Genomic DNA, 22928 nt, shown 5'->3' on the forward strand with positions numbered 1-22928 from the left:
AACTTCTGTACGTATTATTAGTTATACCTTTCTGAAACTTTTACAGCAGATGGATTATATGTAGGCCTACAATTACTATTATTTAATTTACAACTTTGTACATAAACTTTAAAGGGATTCTTTACTTTTGATGTGAAACATATTCGTCCAACAAGGAGAGAAAAATGGTAAAGTTTTGACAAATAATGTTTTCTAATTCAGACGTAATTCGTGTTACCATGGAAACAGAAGTATAAGATGAACTTCATGTTTCGTGATTTTTCATGCAAAAACATAAAAGCCGGAACCTACATCTAGCCCTTTTACAGTTTGTTACATTAGAGTAAAACCAAGCTTTAAATTAAGGAATTTCTTATCATAATTTTCTACAATTTTATTTCCGTCCTATATATTGAAGTATTTGAGGAAGGTCTCTGGAGGAGGAGATGCAACTATGAATTATATAGACTTCTAGGAGAGCCAAATATAATCAATACAGTTAAAACTAGCAGATTGAGGTGGGCAGGACATGTAACACGCATGGACCCAAGTGAACCTTGCAAAAAAAATGTAATAACAAATCCAGGAGGTCAGAGAAGACGAGGTCGACCGCACTTGCGGTGGATTGATGGAGTGGAAGAGGATGCCAGGAAGTTGGGGTGCAAGAATTGGAAGACTGCTACACAAGATAGAGACGGATGGCGACAATTACTAAGGGAGGCCCAGGCCCACCAAGGGCTGTAGCGCCAATGATGATGATGATATATTTAAGTACATCGAATGTAGATTTTTTGGAAGTAGGACCTACTAGGACCACTATCACTATCTTCTGATTCCATGGTCACTGTGTTCCTTTTTTAAGTAGTTTATAAACATTTTCCCGCTAAACAGGTTTCACAAACTAAAGTTAATTATCGTGGAAACAGTGGACGATTTCGCGGTAACTGTGCAGGCGTTTAAGGAAATGTCACTGAGCTTGCAACGTGAAGGAAACGTCATATATGGAGAACCCTTTGTACGATTACCGTCTACACCAACGGGAAGATGAGCTATCAGACGAAACAAACTATATGGCCTACCGTAGTGGTGGTGGTGGTGGTGGTGGTGGTGGTGGTGGTGGTGGTGGTGGTGGTGGTGGTGGTGGTGATGGTGGTGGTGGTGGTGGTATAAGGCCACAATAATAATGTTTCTTTAAAATAAGTTCTAGTAGGCCTACTCAAAATTCATAGGCCTACATCCATACATTCCAGATAAGCTAATACATTCTCTACAGCATTTGGTCGTTTCCATTTCAACCTCATGCTCAGACGAAGTTTTACTGTAGTCTACACAGTCCAGAGATAGCAAAATCGATTATGGTTAAAATAGTTTCCATCGTCTGTGCACCAGCGTACAAAGTCACGCAACGCGTTCCTCCATATCTATTTCGTTCCTGGGCACAAAAACCGTACTACTATCATATTCAGATTTCAAGACGGCCAAGTAAATTGAGAATCGTCTATATTAGGGCACAAGCAATCAACGGAGCTTTTCATCTATTAAGATAAAATTTAATTTAAAGATAACACGATAAAATTACATTATTACCTTGACCAAATAAATATCTGTAGGTTCGTAACGAAAATTACAACACTGTGGGTTTATTCGAGATACAATCAGCAATAATTTTGTTCTCATAAGAACAAACATAAAAAGAAAGAGATATCGTGTATTCAAATTACGTAATTCTAAATAAGAGTCTGAACTATAGGCTCAAGTTTCAGAGAAGAAAAGAACGCCCGCTTAGCTAAGCGTCGGAAAAAAAATTAAGAGATTTATAATACACAATTCTAAAAAAAAAAACGAAGCAGTTATCGGTATCAATTGACGTAGTTCTTACGAAAAATTAAAAGGGGGAGATGTAGTAGAATATTACCAATTTCAGAAAAGTTTAAAATTCGAAAGAGAAATAAGGCGTCATGACGATGTATGATATAGCTACAACGAAGTAGACGTTACGTAAGAGAAAAGTAAGACTTTTTACATAGGCCTAAAGATTGATATACGAAACTTTCCACAGAATAAAGTTAATAAATCGTGTAATGAACTTCCGGGTTCCTTAAAAGCCATTTATAACTTAAATATTACGCTTACGCCAATTATAGCGATATGTGTCCATAATATGTGAACAGTTCCGTGAAAAGAAATCTGGGTAAATGTAATGAAGACATCGGGTATTTTTCGTTTTAGGTTTAATAGCCCAGAAATCAATATGTTCACAAATCGACAAACTCTGCTTTCATTTCTTCCTTAATTTGTTTTCAGTTTAGATGACAGCTCAGATATGAATTCCTACTAATACTTAAATGCGGAAGCAAATATGCTTTAGGTTTATAAAAATTAGCAAACACACCTTCTCAGTAATTATACAAAAGAAAAATGCTTTTTATTGTACCGTTATGTTCATATTTCACCACAAAAAATTATAGGCCTACATGTTTAAAAATCGGTGTTACTTTATCCTTAATTCCATTCATTTTTTAATCTGTTGTAAATTTAAGTAGCTGGTCAAATGGGAAGTACATGTTGAAAGAGATAAGGTTTGTAAGAACAAATTCAGTAAAAGTATAGTTAGACCAAGAGGAAAAAGTGTTCAATATCAATTTACAGCTATGGTCGCAAATACGCATAGCCTATAGACCTACATGCTGTTTAACACATATTTGTACCTATGAGCTATTGTACGATAGGTAAGTCCATTTTATTAGAGGTATTATACGATAAGTCCATTTTATAAACTTTAGGATACAGCCAAAAAAAACAAATTTCACGTTTTTTATAGCCTATAAACTTTAGGATAGTACAGGCAAAAAACAAATTCACGTTTTTTATAGCCTCTAAGCTTTAGGATAGTACAGGCAAAAACAAATTTCACGTTTTTTTATAAACTTTAGGATAGTACAGGCAAAAAACAAATTTCACGATTTTTATAGCCTATAAACTTTAGGATAGTACAGGCAAAAAACAAATTTCACGTTCTTTATAGCCTATAAACTTTAGGATAGTACAGGCAAAAAACAAATTTCACGGTTTTATATAAACTTTAGGATAGTACAGGCAAAAAACAAATTTCACGTTTTTTATAGCCTATAAACTTTAGGACAGTACAGGCAAAAAACAAATTTCACGTTTTTTATAGCCTATAAACTTTAGGACAGTACAGGCAAAAAACAAATTTCACGTTTTTTATAGCCTATAAACTTTAGGACAGTACAGGCAAAAAACAAATTTCACGTTTTTTATAGTCTATAAACTTTAGGACAGTACAGGCAAAAAACAAATTTCACGTTTTTTATAGCCTATAAACTTTAGGACAGTACAGGCAAAAAACAAATTTCACGTTTTTTATAAACTTTAGGATAGTACAGGCAAGAAACAAATTTCACGTTTTTTATAGCCTGTAAACTTTAGGATAGTACAAGCAAAAAACAAATTTCACGTTTTTTATAGTCTATAAACTTTGGATAGTACAGGCAAAAAACAAATTTCACGTTTTTTATAGCCTCTAAACTTTAGGATAGTACAGGCAAAAAACAAATTTTACGTTTTTTATAGCCTGTAAACTTTTGGATAGTACAGGCAAAAAACAAATTTCACGTTTTTTATAGCCTGTAAACTTTAGGATAGTACAGGCAAAAAACAAATTTTACGTTTTTATAGCCTGTAAACTTTAGGATAGTACAAGCAAAAAACAAATTTCACGTTTTTTATAGCCTGTAAACTTTAGGATAGTACAGGCAAAAAACAAATTTCACGTTTTTTATAGCCTGTAAACTTTAGGATAGTACAAGAAAAAAACAAATTTCACGTTTTTTATAGTCTATAAACTTTAGGATAGTACAGGCAAAAAACAAATTTCACGTTTTTTCCTTATAAACTTTAGGTTAGTACAGTCAAAAACCAAATTTCACGTTCCCCCCCCCCCATTTTGTAAACTTTATAATACAGGCAAAAGTCAAATTTCACGTTTTTTTCTTTCATGCCAGGTAAAGTTACAAACCTATTCCTTACTATTTTGGTACCGTACCTTGTAAAATATAAAACACACATACGAGTAAACACAGCTAATGTGAGTTTTACCATGTATTATATCCAAAATATACTCTCATCTTTTAAAAAAATGCATTAAATCCGAAATCAGTCATCCAAGGACATAACAGAGTAATACCTTCAATAGATCTCACTCTATGGAATTCAGTAGTGCTATAACCTCAAAATTGGCAAATTGGACTTGTGAGACTTTACCTGTGTGGTACAGATATAGCACTGGCACACTGAATGGAAAGTAAAAAATTTACTTCGGAAGAATATTACTGTAAAAACAAGATTTATAGTAGCCCTACTGGTGTTACCCCCTATTCTCTCACCCCTCCCAAAAATAAGAAATTTAAATACAAACTTAAAGTTCAGTATAAACGGATAAAGTTATATATATATATATTGCTTAATCATTTCAACCTTCAATTTCAAATGAACATTTGCGCTGCCTTTGTACGGCTGATAGACCTACAATACATAGCTAAAGTTAACACTGGAAAACAGTAGGAAAAAAATGTGAAAACCATCTCGATCTTCATATAATCTCCATTATACGCACGAAGATAAAACGTTTTCACTTTCGAGGACGTCACAATTATACTCGCCCAGTGAACACTGAAGAGAACGGACTATTGCTAACTGATAAGCATAATGGAATGCACAGTAATCACAATAAATATTGTTAAAACGGTGCAAAACACTTATTAACGCAACTAGAACTCTGAGTAAAACACATTCTAAGTCCAAAAAAAAAAAAAAAAAAAAAAAAGAGAGAGAGATTTTTCATTCCTCACTAAGATGTTTGAATGTATGAATTATTGTGAAGAAACAAATCAACACAAATTACCGATATGTATTGAAAAAGTTATATTGTGTTGTATGAAATTCTGGTAAATATTGATATATATTATTCGTAGACAGTTACGTATGACGTAGGGCTATAATTGTTCAGAAAATAAGTACAAATATTTATTTATCACTCTATATTTTAACCTACTTTTGACTGAAATAAGCCTAGAATCCGTGATTTAGAAAGGACAGTTTGTTTACAGGAGTTGCAATTATTTTAAATACCTAGTTTGTAATATAAGGAATAGGGAAGATAGGTTATATAATTATCACCTACACAACCAGAAAAAAAAAATTATAAACAAGTTACGATGTAACAGTGAACTGTACGCTAAAATTCACTGCACCATCTGTAACAAATTCTTAGCCTCTAAGAAGATGAAAGTCTATCTCGTGATTTTATCAACAGACCTGTTGTTAGGAGGCCACTGTGAAACGAAAAGCGCCGTCAGTATTTCACTAAACGTGAGAATTATAACAGTGAAATTAATAAATAAAGGAAAACGTAAAAGAAAAACAGATTTAAGTAGGCTAAACACTATTTTCTAAAGATGAGATTACATTGCTCCAAAATTATTCGAATATAACGACTGCTACCAATTATCCGATAATAAGTTGTCTCCATAGCAATAAATTTTTAATATTGTGGGATGTTTTGAGAAGTTTTATAAGCAGACCTATTAAGAGAATTAAAATATCGAGAAATAAATTATCAACACTCAAAATGTTTAACTACCTATGGTACATTCATAAGACTGCATAATTCGAAAACGTATTAGATTATTTAGGTGTACCAATAACAGTTACTAGGCTATATTAAAATCAGTTGTACTAGCACTAGTAAGGAAACATTACTGGAAATGGGGGGGGGGGGGCTTGAAAGCCTGATATGCGTTCCTATATTAAAAGCGGACAGAATAAACAACAAGAATTAAGGGTCTGGCTTAAAAAACTGCTTTGAAATAACTAAAACAGAAATCATAACAGCGAAATTAAATTTTGCCACATTCTTAAGCAGATGAAGTTACAAAGTATGCGAACGCGTATTAAAATTTACAGCGATGTAACACATACTACAATCATTCGATATCTAGTTATACACAGAATAATATAACACAAACACCGTGACAGAAGTGTGTTATATGTAAAAAAAATGGTTACTTACATTAAAAATGTTTTCGAGAGACAAAAACAGTATTATTCACTAAACGTTAGCAAGAAATCGTCACTCTATTCGCAGAAAAAATCATAAGATGAAGATATAAGACGCGACAAGAAATTAAATGATTCTAAAGACTTTTCATACTTATCTGGCACTTGTTTGCATCCATGACATGAAATTTATTAATACGCTAGGACAACACAAGAGGTGTCATATACTTGGGTCTTACTAGTAGAACTGTTATAAGAAGAAGGCTATCTGTACAGATTAACGACATCCAATATGTTCCAGGTCCGTTAAAATAAAAATTAAATTATGGAGGACAAACAAATTTTAACAATAGTCACGAATATAGAATAGATTAAAACCAGTTATTGGCGCATGTAACGATCAGTCATTATTGAGCAGCATAGCCTACGAAAAAAAAAAAAATAAATAAATAAAAATAAAAATGTTTCTGCGAGCCCGATAGAAGTCGTATCAGTCTGTTTATACGGATCTAGACCTATTGTATAACCGTTAATGTTATTCGAAATATGTAAGAATCCATGGAAATGAAAAACAATGAACTGGATTATAAAATAAGATAAAAAAAATTAGAGTCGCTCTGAGAACATTACATTAGGCCTATTAACACGATAGGGTAATGAAGATGGTTCGTGTACATGAGGTCTTATTGGCAGATTTATTTGAGTAACTAGTAGGTTATCTCTACAAATTATCGACAGCCAAAATGTTTCAGAGGCAGTTAAAGTAAAAATTAAACTATAAAAGACAATCAAATTTTAACAATAGTTACGGTACGAATACAGAACAGACGAGAACCAGCTATTGGCATGTAACGGTTACTGACATTATTAGCAGTATCCCACAAAAATTAATACAATATCGCTAGGAGCCTAACTGAAGTGTTATCGGTAGAGATGAGATTTTGTGGAGATTTATTTACATCTTTTTTGGTGTTTATTTTGTCATGATTGTGGTGAATATTTCGTGGAAATAATAATATAATAATTTGAGTCATATTTCGTGAAAATATCATTTAGGAAACGGCATACAAAATTAATATTATGTACAACTTGTAGAAATGCAGTTATTAATTTAAATTTTTACAAATTTCCTGATACTTTAAATATTATAAAACATTAAATTACGTAAATAAAATTTTTTCTTCAAAAGTAGGCCTACTTCCAATCATTTCTTAACGTCAGTTTACACATATTGAAAGAAAATATTGACCACTCCACAAACCGAGAAGAGTTCAATCTATTCCCAAGGAGCACATCTACCTAACACCGGTTTACATCACTTAACTGTCCAGCTCTTGAATATAAAGCCTGGGAATAGTTTCCACATTTGAACATGACAAAAGAACTCGTCGATCAGATAAAATATCAGCAATATATCTATATGTATAAAATCCAAACTATCAATGTTTGAGGCAGAAAACTCAAAAGACATGTTGAAGCAAAACTAACTCTTAAGTCTCTGTAAAGACGTTGAAGGATCGTTGTTCACAGCTGACACAGAAAATTCTTTTTTTTTTTTAATTCTATTTCTCTCTCCGCGAGTATTTCGTGAAAAATAAAGTAAAAAAACACGTTTTCAAGTGTCGGTTCTAATTTCTTGACGAGGCTATTTTGTTGAAATCATTACATTTCGCGGTTAAACATAATTCATTTTCTAGAATACCTTGATGAGATTTTCTTTTTTTGCGAATATAATAATTAAGTTTAAAAAAATTCGCGTATTTCGGTAATACCAAAAAAAAAATCGCACCCCTAATTGTCGGTCTGTTTATATCGATCTGCAGTATATAACCAGCAATATTGGCATTCGAAATATGTAAGAAACCATGTAAATAAAAACACTGAACTGAAACAGAAAATAAAATAAAAAATTACGGTCGTCCCGAGGAACGATCCCCATGACCGGTACTTACGTGTACACAGTGAGGAGCATCCAGCACGTCAAACGCGCGTGGTGCCACAGAGAGCAGCGACCACTAAATCCAACACCATGATCTTCTTCACAACCCTCCGTGTCACACCACCAGCACGTCCACAACAACAATCACTAACCAATTCACTTTACAAAATCACTGCGTTATCACTTTTTCGTAAGAAAATTGGTTAACACGACAAAAAAATATACAATATCACACCTACACACGAGGACACCACAGGATCGAATGAGGGAACTGTAGACAGAAAACACGGATTAAGTCAGATTTCGGACTCCATGGGTAGGGGGCACATGTAAGCACACCGTCTTCACAAATTTGAGCGCGACCACTCCGCACCGCTGCGCTGTACTGCCAGACCGCGACTGACGCACACCTTTGCGCTGCCGATGCTGATAATGTACTGTGAGAGACCGACGGCCCGCCGACCGCCTGCGAGCAAGTCAGCCAACAGCCAAGCGGAAACTAGCCACGGGCCTCCTCCCCCCACCCTCCTTCAAAACTCCACTCAAAAAAATACTTTTCACCAAACCGTATTAACCTCTATTACGCACCTTCACGAGTCTGGGCATCACACACTGATTTCGCGTCTTCCCGCCAAATCTTGCAAGAAAAACATTTAGACCGACCTCTGGCGGCTATTCCGGAAGTAGAGAGGTCTCGTATCCGCTCGTCCGGCCGATCCAGGGTTCGTATACGTACGAGAATTCTCGTACAGCGTGCATATAGGAGAATGTAGCTCAGTCGATAGACTGTTGGTGTCCTTAGCCAAAGGTACCCGGCCCCGAAGCAATTTTTCTCTTGAAATTATACGAAAATGTTTAAGTTATGAAATCTGATTATATATACAACTTTTACTACAATGAAATCTCCATACAATGATTACCGATATAATAATACCCATTGAAGTCTGATTATACAAAATAAACTGCAAAGGTAAAAAAGGTAAAGGTATCCCCGTATCATGCCATGAAGGCACTTGGGGGTCATGGAGGTAGAGCCCCATGCTTTCCATGACCTCGGCACTAGAACGAGGTGGTGTGGTCGGCAACACGCTCTGACCGCCTTTTACCCCCGGGAAAGACCCGGTACTCAATTTTATAGGAGGCTGAGTGAACCTCGGGGCCGTTCTGAAAGTTTGGCAACGAGAAAAAATCCTGTCACCATCTGCGATCGAACCCCGAACCTTCCAGTCCGTAGCCAGCTGCTCTACCAACTGAGCTACCCGGCCGCCAAATAAACTGCAAACATTTGTTAATACTAGATGTTTACGAAGAATTTTAAAAATTAGATGGCCAGATAGGGAAGATAACAAATCAGACAGAAATCACAATAGAAATCAAAAGACGAAAGTGGAATTGGATAGGGTACACAATCAGGAAAGAAGATGGAGCAGTAGAAAGAATGGCTTTGGATTAGAACCCCAGGGTAGTAGAACAAGAGGATGGCCAAAAAATACATGGAAGAGAACAGTTTTGGAGGAAATTGCTAGGGAGGGGAAAACATGGAGCGAAGTGAAGAAGTTGGCTACAAGTAGGGTCCGATAGAGGCACTTTGTGAATATCCTATGCTCCTCATGAGGAGATACAGGAGTTTGATTGATGATTGATTGAAGTCTAATTAGTGAAATATGTAGCTAATCGGCGATGTATGCAATGGAGGAGGAAAGAAACTGGCCACTGTACCCAATTAACTCCTGGCCTAGTTGCCTCATAAGTGGTGCCATGTTGATATCACTTGTGAAGTCCAGACCTGTCTTCGGACAGTTGATTAAACGAACAACAACTCTCTATACTGTTAAAGTATTGTAGTCCCAGCATCAATTCCGTTAATGTAATGTCAAAATACAATTGTATTATTTTGGTCTATAATATTTTGTTTTTTATGCTGTCAAATTCTAGTATTCATCACAATTTATTAAATACTATAAATTCTTAAATAATTAATGTACCGTAAAACGGGATGAATAAGGACGCAGGGGTAAATAGAGACGAATTTTTACTATTTTTTTATTTCTTTCTTCAGGAACTAAATATAATAATATGTGTTTATTTGTTCACTCTTAACGAATAAAAACATAAATACTCTTATTATTATTATATTATTTACTCTTTGTTATAAAGAAATAAAAAATAGTAAATATTCGTCCCTATTCATCCCTTCATTCACTCCATTTTACGGTACATCAATTAGAGGAGTGGTTCCTTAAACAGTGTACCTTCCAAATAGCATGCTTTTTTTTTTGTAAATTCTCGACATAATAAATCTCTCTACAACAATATTTTTCTGGTCCACGTGGTTTCGTTGTATCGAGATTTCACTGTATTTTAAATATAATAATAATAATAATAATAATAATAATAATAATAATAATAATAATATCTTCTGATTGAGGTTCTGGTTAATATGTACAATACATCTATTATCAGACTGTAGGGCCATCTCACTTGACGATATGGTCTCAGAGGAAGAACAAATGTTTGCTTACATCTGTAGTCTGATTAGTGTAATATGTAGCTAATCGACGATGTATGCAATGGAGGGGAAAGGAACTGGCCACACTACCCTATTATCTCCTGGCCTAGTTGCCTCATAAGTGGTGCCTTCTTGGAATCACTTGTGATTTTCAAACCTGCCTTCGGACAGTTGACTAAACAAATAATAATAATAATAATAATAATAATAATAATAATAATAATAATATTAATAATAATAATAATAATAATAATAATAATAATTTATTCCCAATAGTGTCAAATAATATGATTACTAGCCAAGTTTTCAAAATATGTCTATGATAGTTTACTCTTATCTTTTTGTACAATTGACTTATGAAGAATGCTGGGTTTGTAGTGAAGAACCTGCCCATGGGCGGGAAACCATGAATGAATATACGAATGAACTGTATGATGTACCATTCTGGGTAGCCACGCAGCATTATCCCTCTCTCTTCATCTCCCTCTGTACTTTTTTTTTTCAATAAAGTGAGAGACACAAATGATAGCATAATTATTAATAAATTATTGTACCAACAAGAACTGGTAATTCCAGATAATTTCATTAGATGTGGAATTGGTTGTTGAAACATAGCGGCACGGTGTTCGGTTCAAAGTTTAAGCTCAACAATCGATAAGGTCAAAACGATAATCTTTGTAAGGCTTGTCGGGCATTATGAAAGCACAAAATGTGTAAATTTTCTTTAGTCAACAATCGTCAAGGATTTATGGGTCTGAGTGAAGTACAGGCGTTTATTTATCACTCGTCTCATTATACATCTTGTGTTTTTGACAGTAATTTACTGATTATAAAATTATTTGCATATGCCTGAACTTACTGTTATTAAGTTATTATTATGTAAAGATATTGAATAATAAGACTTAACAAAGACGTTAAAATTCGGACACTGAATAGGAGATCTATAAATAAAGTGAGAAGAAGAACAATCGATTTAACTATAAAGTTTATCTCCGAAACCAATAGGTATTACGGTATTCTTTTTAAGAAAGTTCACACAGGAATAGGCCTGGTATAATGTTATTGATAAGTGAAACTTCCTATTTTCTATAATTGTCATGTTCCCCCGTGTAAAAGCAATAGATTTCCAACATGATACAATCTTAAAACAATAAGTTATACTGTAGGGCTAGCAGGTTAATTACTTTAACAATGTATAGGCCTTTTTCCAATCCGTGACATATTGCATGTTTCTGTGATTGCATTCGATTTATATATATATATATATATATATATATATATATATAATAATAATAATAATAATAATAAGTGGCGTACGCAGAAAGGGGGTCGATATAAAATTGTTTATAATTTACATTACCGATATTTTAAATTTTGTTTACTATTATTATTATTATTATTATTATTATTATTATTATTATTATTAATATTATTATTATCACCAACTGAGTTTTCACAGGGGAAGTTTTAGGGAAGAACGTGACAACATCGTCACGCTGCGAAGAATTATTTGCCAATGTGAAATTTTCACTAACCTCGCGAGAAACACAATGCGGCTTCTTGCTAGAAAATTAAACAATTGAGCTTTACGGTTACTTAGACAGATTAAAGAATCCGGAATGATAATGTGAAGTTTATATTAAAAATATGAACTGTCAAATGCACAAAACGTTAAACGAAAGTTTCACAATAGTCAGAACTCAAACTAACGAACGGGTGAATACCGCTCTTAAAACGAGTTTAAAATCGACAATGCACAATATTTAACACTGCCCTGCAGAACTGTCAAAACAACCTTTCCAACATGTTTCACAAGTTAAATTTCATACTGTGTCAGTTTCGTTTTATTACAAGGTCGGTACTAGGCGGTAGGTCTCTCAATAATAAAGACAGCACAGTTATAATTCGAACGTGCTGCAGCACCAAGCACAGGGATTATATTTTTAGTCGGCGGGAAAAGGCACATAAGTTAAAAAGAAAATCAGGAGATACTTTCTTTTTAATTTACTCTTAACTGAATGTAAGTATAATAATGAAAATCATGTATGTTGGTTAAAGTAAAACCCTTTTCAATTTAAAATACAATAAATTTTATTATTTCAAAAATAAAATACTAGACTTATGTGATTAGGTACAACAGAAAAATCGACTTTTTTTTTACTTATGTGCCTTTTCCCGCCGACCGAAGATATTGAAGGAGAGGTAGGAGGACTACGCCTTATATCGATGTAGATTTTGTTACTCTGACAGTGAAAAATTAGAGAAGGGGAAACGATTATGGATAAAAAAATACATCTAAATATGTTTTTTTTTTTTTTTTTCAAAAAGTTCGAGGCCGGGGGTTCAAACCCGGTAACACTCTTGCGTATGCTCCTGTATATAATAATACAGCATTCCAAGTACAGTCAACGCCTAGATTACTATGTTATTTCTTGAAAGCAAGTTGTTGAACTGGAGGTCTGTTGTTCTTACATGAGGAATAACGACATTATTATTATTATTATTATTATTATTATTATTATTATTATTATTATTATTATTATTATTAATGATGATATTAGGTATACGAGAATTTCTATATTGGTACGAGAATCCTATATTGGTCTCGCGTCCCGCCTTCAAAACGAAGTTCGTACACTAGTACTTGCGTTTATTGATCACATTATTTATCGATTTTAGTTCCATGTTGATGGTTACCGTAGTCCTTAACATTTACGTAATTAGTAATCTGACGTCTTTAGGCAAAGACAAACATTGTCGCAATTTATTTCAATCTTTACAGAGTCGTTTGAGAATTCATACAATAGTTATGCCGCTATAGTAGATACTGCAAGTAGTTTCGAAACGTCCAGAAAAGTGAATTTCAGGGCAACTATTGATACTTATTAGCAGAGAAAAATTCGTTCCGGCAACAGAAATCGAACCCAGGACCCTAAAAAAACAGCTATTGATATTATTAACTATGTCGTTAGGAAATTTCCGATGTCATGAACCCTGTAGATTTTTCTTATTTTAGTTGGATGTTAAATGAATCAGAAGGATCAAACAACTATCTACTAATCTCGAAATTAATATAAGAAAAATCAGTGTTCATAGACGCATAGTGTTATTAACACTCGATAACGTCAGCATAAACAGAATATTTCCAAAGTACTGTACAAGTTGCAAAAAATCATAAATATTACGAGTCATTGTTGGTGCTAGGTACAGAAGTCTTGAATAATCAATCCTTCAGAGTCTTGACTGAAGGGTCATCAGGCAGATAGTCAGTTGATATGCGAGATGAAAGACGCAATGACACGAAACTATAACCAAAATTATGTTGTCCTTTCACAATTCAACCCGATACTAATTTTGCCATCAAACCTGAGCCATTGTTACGTATCTTTCCATTGCAGCCGCCTTCATAAAAGTGCTGCCGCCCTAAACAGCTGCCTGTTATTTTTTCTTTTTTGTAGAATTGCTAAGAGAAAATTAATATACGTCTGGATTACAAGTGAGCATGAAATAGGAAGTGCACTGTTTTCATCTGTTACAATGGGAAGCCAGCGATAAAATAAATTTAAAGATAATGTTATTTTTATACAGACTCCGAGATGAAAAAGATCTAGTATGTCATACCAGTATAAATATGCAACGCAATTGTTTTTAATGAATTATTATATATCTTAATAGACCTAATCTACACAACTACTACTACTACTACTACTACTACTACTACTACTACTACTACTATTATTATTATTATTATTATTATTATTATTATTATTATTATTATTATTATTATTTTAATATTATTGAGGTAGAAGAAGAGAAAACCAAGAGATTTCTGGAGGAGCAAAATTTATTTCGGTAAAGAATAATTACTGTATTGTACAAAAATTCAAATAACAATTATTATTATTATTATTATTATTATTATTATTATTATTATTACTGAGAAATTATGGAGGTATAAGAAGAGGAAAACAAAGAAAAGAATAAATGGATGGCGTCAGAAAAAGTGTGACAAGAAAAGATCTTACTGAAGAAGTTGCTGAGGGAGGAGATTTCTGGAGGAGGAAAATTTATTTCGGCGAAGGATAACTACTATATTGTAGAAAAAATTATTATTATTATTATTATTATTATTATTATTATTATTATTATTATTATTATTATTATTATTAAAAAATTCAAATATTTTGGAGCAACAGTAACAAAAATATAAATGTCACTCGCGAAGAAATTAAACGCAGAATAATTGTAGAAAATGCCTGTTATTATTCGGTTGAGAAGCTTTTGTCTTCTAGTCTGCTGTCAAAAAATCTGAAAGTTAGAATTTATAAAAACAGTTATATTACCGGTTGTTCTGTATGGTTGTGAAACTTGGACTCTCACTTTGAGACAGGAACAGAGATTAAGGGTATTTGAGAATAAGGTTCTTAGGAAAATATTTGAGGCTAAGAGGGATGAAGTTACAGGAGAATGGAGAAATTTACACAACGCAGAACTGCACGCATTATATTCTTCACCTGACATAATTAAGAACATTAAATCGAGACGTTTGAGATAGAGGGCATGTAGCACGTATGGGCGAATTCAGAAATGCATATAGAGTGTTAGTTGGAAGACCGGAGGGAAAAAGACCTTTGGAGAGGCCGAGACGTATATGGGAGGATAATATAAAAATTGATTTGAGGGAGGTGGGATATGATGATTGAGAATGGATTAATCTTGCACAGGATAGGGACCGATGGCGGGCCTATGTGAGGGTGGCAGTGAACCTCCGGGTTCCTTAAAAGCCATTTGTAAGTTGTAAGTAATTATTATTATTATTATTATTATTATTATTATCATTATTATTATTATTATATAGAAATTATGGACGTAGAAAAAGGGAACCACCATAGAAGACTGGATGGATGGCGTCAGAAGAATATGATTAGAAGAGATTTTAGTGAAGAAGATAATATTGGAGACTGAGATTTGTGAAGGAGCAAAATTTCTTTCTGAGAAGGATAACTACTATGTTGAAGAGAAATTCTAATACAAATTATTATTATTATTATTATTATTATTATTATTATTATTATTCATGTTTATTATCATTATTGTTATTATTTGTAACGTGGCTTGCCTACAATGACATTGATTTTTGCATTTTAAGCAAGAACAAACAATTTCGACAAGTGTTTTGAATGCCTTAAATATTTTTTTAGTGGGTTATTTTACGACGCTTTCTCAATATCTTAGGTTATATAGCGTCTGAATGAGATGAAGGTGATAATGCCGGTGAAATGAGTCCGGGGTCCAACACCGAAAATTACCCAGCATTTGCTAATATTGGGTTGAGGGAAAATCCCAGAAAAAACCTCAACCAAGTGACTTGCCCCTACCGGGAATCGAACCCGGGCCACCTGGTTTCGCGACTAGACGCGATAACCGTTACTCCATAGGTGTGGACTCTCAAATAAAACTTATACTCCTGGAAGAACGACTAGAACCAAAAACCTCCTGCTTCAAACTCTTCTGAATTAAATTTTTTAGCACTTTATATTTCGTAACTCCTAACGTTTAAATAATTAATCAATGGACAGAACAACAACATCTAAAACGTATGTTTTCTCCTTGGACTTATCAATAGCGATAATGTCTGAGTTGTAATCTACTGTCTTCTTCGTCATATCTTGTCCATCCCAGTTCAGTACTCGCACAGTTGTTACATTCAAGAAAAGACGGAGAATTTTATTCATGATATGACCACAGTATAGTATATACATTCACAAAGCTTGAGTTGTGAGGTTGCTAGGAACAATAGACTGTGCAGGTACTATTCCGCATTGTCTGTAATGAGGCGATAGTAGCGATCCTAGTGGTTAGCAACTATCTGTGGATGCATATTTATTACATATTGAGCTTCGTGACTATATACTAGACTGTGATATGACTGTGATAGGAATCTTGACACAGAATACATCTTTTTTCTCACTGAGTATGGACACGTTCCAGGATCCGTGATGAAAACAAAAAATGACAGAAATGCAATGCCTCATTGTAACAACAGTAGGACCCATATACGAATACTAATATTATTAGTAGTCAGGCCATGAAACAATGTACCTTATATGACCACGCCCAACGACACCACCTTCTCTTGCTACGGACATGTGGGCGCCGAAGTTACGTATAAAATTAACTGTGTCGCGTGTCTCTGTCAGTAATATCTCGGTATCGGGAGCAGCTACAGACCTGTGCGCTCTCACTCGTTTGATTTGAAATCGCGAGTTGTGCAATATTAAAGCTATAATATACACATACGATACGCTTTGAGCGAACAATAATGAAAAATTTGCTGTGAGCTGAGATGAGTTGCCATCTACTCTGAACGAAATTACCTGGTCCCCTTAAAATAAATACCGGACATACAAAACATACTTCAGTGTTCGATTCAAAAGTGAACGTATAATATTGTCATTGAAGGAAATTTAACATTTTTATGGAACAATTTATACTCATTTAATTCTACAGGGACATCATTTTATTTTTACTCCAATTTTTATTGTACTTGAGTTTTTTTAATGTACTTCACTCTCACACCCTCTACTAGTAAACTTCCAATCGTCCTCCACACAGAACCAAGGCCGCGTATGCAGTCAAAGTCGCCTTACGGTCATAGTAAACACTACTGAGGTAGTGAGCATAGTATGTTCCAGAAATATGTTAGCGGTTTTCAGTGACGAAAAAGCTTTCAATATGGAATCATATTTTCGCACAGGTACTGTCGTCCGTTTGCCTATGTCGCATCCTGGTGTCCCCCACCCGCTTCTTTAAAGGCTAGTGGCTGGGCTGTCTTAGCTCTTTTCTGAAAACATTAATTTCTGTTAGGAATTGGACGTCTACGTAATATTACATAACTATTTCAAATGACTTAAATAAAAAGGCCTCGTTAAGTAATTAACTGTCACGTGATTTTGCCCCTTTCTACGATCCTGCGACATAACCACTTGGATGGACAATAGATATTATGTCTGAGTAATTTTATCTTTTCGGATCGGGCAGAAGTGAAGACTGAACTTACATAACGTAAGGTACTCTTTTATAGAGTAGGTACAGAATTATTTCAAAATGAGTTACTAGTAGCCTACGAAGGGCGAAACTGATAGTGAAATTAGGTACAATTGTCTCCATGTATGGTGGGTCCCTATCACCACGGCATGACGCGTCCTCAGGTTGCGGATAGAGGAGACGGCCTCCAGATATGGAGGGCAGCTGCGAATATATTGAATAAGCAGTCGTGGACAGCCGATAAGGGGTGGTCCTCCAGCTTCGGGGTTGGGCGAAGGGCTAACAACCCATCACCGTAAAAAACAGCTTGTTACGAATTCCTACAGTAAGCCTCGGAATAGGACTGATTCTCTGGCACGACCACAGCAAAGGAATAAGGTTTTGAGATTTGGCACTTGGAACGTAACTAGTCTTTATAGAACAGGAGGGGTAACATTAGTAGCAAAAGAACTAGCTAGATATAGAATAGACTTTGTGGGAGTACAAGAGGTTAGGTTAGATGGGAATGGCATATCACAAATAGGAGATTACTTGTTGTATTATGGGGAAGGAAACAATAATCACCAATTAGGAACAGGATTCTTTGTACATAAAAGAATAAAATCAGCAGTAAAAAAGGTCGAATTTATCAGTGACAGGTTATCATATTTAGTACTTAAGGGTAGATGGTGCGACATCATAGTTATAAATGCACACGCCCCTACAGAAGAGAAAGACGACTATATAAAGGATAGCTTGTATGAGGAATTGGAACATACTTTTGATCAGTTCCCTAGATATTATATGAAAATTTTATTGGGGGATTTCAACGCTAAAGTAGGACGGGAGGATATTTTTAGACCAACTATTGGAAAAGAGAGCCTACACGCAATTAGTAGTGACAATGGAGTTAGATTAGTCAACTTTGCCACATCGAAAAATTTAATTGTCAAAAGTACAACATTCCCCATAAGGATATACATAAATATACTTGGACTTCTCCAGATGGATTGACACACAACCAAATAGATCACATCTTGATAGATAAACGGAGACATATTAGTATAGTAGATATTCGAACTTTCAGGGGTGCAGACTGTAATTCTGACCATTATTTGGTGATTGGAGAATTAAGAGAAAGATTATCAGTAGCCAAGCGAGTAGAGCAACAAGTTAATATTACTAAATTTAATATTTTGAAATTAAAGGACGAGGAAGCAAAGCAAAATTATCAGGTCGAAATTTCGAATAGGTTTGCCACTTTAGAAAGTTCCGACGAAGTTGAGAAAGAATTAGATGTTAATAGCGTGTGGGAAAATATCAGAGATAGTATCAAAATTGCAGCTGAGCAGAGCATAGGTTATTATGAAACTAAGAAAAAGAAACCGTGGTTTGATGAAGATTGTTGCATGGTAGTAGAAAGAAGGAAACAGGCAAAATTGAAATTCTTACAGGATCCAGTTGAGGAGAAGAGAGATAATTATTTCAATGAAAGACGGGAAGCAAGTCGTACACTTAGGAATAAAAAGAGAGGTTACTTGAAGGAAAAACTGAATGAGGTAGAAACAAATAGTAAGAATAAAAACATTCGAGATTTATATAAGGGTATAAAGGAATTTAAGAACGGATATCAGCCAAGGGTAAACGTGATCAAGGATGAGAATGGTGACTTGCTTGCAGACTCTCCATCAATCCTAAACAGATGGAAAAACTATTTTGCGCAACTACTAACTGTACATAGGCCAAATAGAAATGATCGGGACGATATTGAAATACAAACTGCTGAGCCATTTATACCCGAACCCACGCTTTCAGAAGTCGAAATTGCGATAGAAAATCTGAAAAAGTACAAGTCTCCAGGTATCGATCAAATTCCAGCAGAATTAATACAAGAGGGTGGAAGTGCATTATATAGCGAAATTTATAAACTTGTACTTGCTATTTGGGAAAAGGAAATTGTACCAGAACAATGGAAGGAGTCCATAATTGTACCTATTTTTAAAAAGGGGGACAAAACCAACTGTGGTAACTTTCGAGGAATATCACTTTTGTTGACGTCGTACAAAATTTTGTCCAATATTCTTTTGAGGAGATTAACTCCGTACGTAGATGAAATTATTGGGGATCATCAGTGCGGTTTTCGGCGTAATAGATCGACTATTGATCATATTTTTTGTATTCGGCAGATAATGGAGAAAAAATGGGAGTATAAGGGTACAGTACATCAGTTATTCATAGATTTCAAAAATGCATATGACTCGGTTAAGAGGGAAGTATTATATAATATTCTTATTGAATTTGGTATTCCCAAGAAACTAGTTCGATTAATTAAAATGTGTCTCAGTGAAACATACAGCAGAGTCCGTATAGGTCAGTTTCTATCTGATGCTTTTCCAATTCACTGCGGGCTAAAGCAGGGAGATGCACTATCACCTTTACTTTTTAACTTCGCTTTAGAATATGCCATTAGGAAAGTTCAGGATAACAGGCAGGGTTTGGAATTGAACGGGCTACATCAGCTTCTTGTCTATGCAGATGACGTGAATATGTTAGGAGAAAATACACAAACGATTAGGGAAAACACGGAAATTTTACTTGAAGCAAGTAAAGCGATCGGTTTGGAAGTAAATCCCGAAAAGACAAAGTATATGATTATGTCTCGTGACGGGAATATTGTACGAAATGGAAATATATATATTGGAGATTTATCCTTCGAAGAGGTGGAAAAATTCAAATATCTTGGAGCAACAGTAACAAATATAAATGACACTCGGGAGGAAATTAAACGCAGAATAAATATGGGAAATGCGTGTTATTATTCGGTTGAGAAGCTCTTATCATCCAGTCTGCTGTCCAAAAATCTGAAAGTTAGAACTTATAAAACAGTTATATTACCGGTTCTTCTATATGGCTGTGAAACTTGGACTCTCACTCTGAGAGAGGAACATAGGTTAAGGGTGTTTGAGAATAAGGTGCTTAGGAAAATATTTGGGGCTAAGCGGGATGAAGTTACAGGAGAATGGAGAAAGTTACACAACACAGAACTGCACGCATTGTATTCTTCACCTGACATAATTAGGAACTTGAAATCCAGACGTTTGAGATGGGCAGGGCATGTAGCACGTATGGGCGAATCCAGAAATGCATATAGAGTGTTAGTTGGGAGACCGGAGGGAAAAAGACCTTTAGTGAGGCCGAGACGTAGATGTGAGGATAATATTAAAATGGATTTGAGGGAGGTGGGGTATGATGATAGAGACTGGCTTAATCTTGCACAGGATAGGGACCGATGGCGGGCTTATGTGAGGGCGGCAATGAACCTTCGGGTTCCTTAAAAGCCATTTGTAAGTAAGTAAGGTACAATAGTCTATAGTGCGATAATATGCACAAAAGAACTGAAGTCTGTATCGAAATGAACGGCCACCATTTTCAAAAATGTGATTAAATATCCATATTATGATTATTTTTCAATTTAACTTCATTCTTTTCGTTTGAAAATGTTACATTACTTCGGATCAAGTTTCTGCATATTCAAAGAATAAAGTTAAAATTCTTTCAATAATTTATTATCATAATACACTGTTCTCTTAAATTAACTGAGCATATTGGTAATTCTATCAATGACTTTCCCAAAACGCGCTATGAAAAATGTTTCATATAAAACCATTTTTATTTCGGAAAGGAAGCAAAAACGAGCATTTTTGTTTGAAACATCACAAAGAATAACACCCTGAAATTAATTACATTACTTACGGCTCTCTCTGTATACAATGATCACGGCGCGGCGCTGGAAGATCAGGTCTGTGGGTTCGAATCCAAAATAGAAAATTTATAAGTTATTAATTACTAAAACACTATTTTTGTTCTTCGAAATGGAAGTCTCATAACATGCCAAAGGCATTTCATCATCATCATCATCATCATCATCATCATCATCATTATAAGAGTCGCCGGTGTCCTGTCAAGAAGAGCCCAAAGAAAAGTAGACCTAATCCTCAACCAGAAAATCCGGAATTAAATCCAATCTTTTCTTGGTCCTTTTCTTACAACCGCTCCTGAAAGAGACAGTAGCGTCTTTATCAAGACAGTTCTATTATTCCTTTGATACGGATGTAACGGACAAAAGAAAGGACAAACTTTCTGAAGTAGATGCATCATAGACTTTGATTTCGCGATATCTGGCACAGTGCGTTGAAGTCCGAAAGCTTCAGAAAGCACTCACAAAAGCTGGGATCCTCCCTTGGGCTGGGATTCTCTTGATGAGGTGCAATGAACCGAACAATCTCGCTAATTAATTTTGTCGGAGTGTGTACGTTATATTGTATGTTAAGGAGGTGGCATACCAGACGCAAGACTCACCAGACTGCCTGGTATCCCTCCAATTAACTCCGATTCATAAGTTAATTTACTCGACCTGTCACAGATTTCGTTGAACGTATGTAATACAATTGTCGTCCATAGGCCTATTTGTACTAAACTCACTGCTTATTCTGCTGATGGACTTCTACCAGAAGGATTGCATCTGATCAATAAAAATATTTGTGAGGTTGAACGTATGGCAAGTAATGATTATTTGTCTGTGTATATGTGTGTGTGCGCGTGTGTAGGTAGAATAATGAGTAAGACAAAGCTGTCCATTATCACCTGCTGAGATACATACGCACGCAAGCACACACACATATAGGGTGGAATTGAAATAGCCTCGCCGATTTCCTGTGCGAATAGCTCATGTTGTATGTAACAAAAAATCTATAATATCATATTGGTGGAAGGTTAATAGTTTTTTCCGAAAAAATGTCTTTTCCCATATGCTTAACAATCTCTTATTGCGAGTAGGATAATGATTTTTGTCCATATCGATAGGAAATCTAATAAATAATAATTTATCCCTCTGGCGTATTACAATAGGGTGCAAGGTTTTCGTGTAAATTTAATTTTAAAAACCTCTAAATTCAAGCTATTGCTCGATGCGAGCAAGTGGCAATTCCTTGGCATAGAGCAGCTCACCTACCGAGACACATCGAATTCGTTGACCTCTTACATCTGTATCACGAGTAAAGTGTGTTAGTGGCGATGTTTCCGGACTGCTGAAACTTCAAACTTAATTTTATAATCAAAATTCACAAAAAATCTATAAAATCATATTGGTGAAAGGTTCATAGTTTTTTTTTCAGAAAAAAAAAGTCTTTTCCCAAATGTCTTTATAACTTCATTTTTTCTTCATAATGTCTTATCCTTCTACTACTCCATCCCCTTATCTTTCTTCATCCTTTCTTTATCTTTCTTTTCTCATCTCATGTTTATCTTCCAATTCTTCCGTCTTCCAATCGTTCTACACCTCTCCGTCTTCTGAATCTGTTCTTCCCTTCCAGTTCCTCCTTTTCGTCATATCCTTCC

General features: G+C 34.8%; 1 protein-coding gene across 1 annotated transcript in view; it reads right to left on the reverse strand.

Moving 5' to 3' along the window:
• The window catches only part of ths (thisbe), a 413933-nt gene extending 405490 nt beyond the window's left edge, over window positions 1-8443 (reverse strand). Inside the window, exon 1 of the mRNA XM_069821756.1 lies at window positions 8010-8443. Within this exon, the coding sequence (XP_069677857.1) occupies window positions 8010-8029 (20 nt within the window). The 5' untranslated portion in view covers window positions 8030-8443. The remainder of the gene's footprint in view (window positions 1-8009) is intronic.
• Window positions 8444-22928: the final 14485 nt, after the last annotated feature.

The sequence above is a fragment of the Periplaneta americana genome, chromosome 3, assembly GCF_040183065.1.
Source record: "Periplaneta americana isolate PAMFEO1 chromosome 3, P.americana_PAMFEO1_priV1, whole genome shotgun sequence".
NCBI classification, from domain to species: domain Eukaryota; kingdom Metazoa; phylum Arthropoda; class Insecta; order Blattodea; family Blattidae; genus Periplaneta; species Periplaneta americana.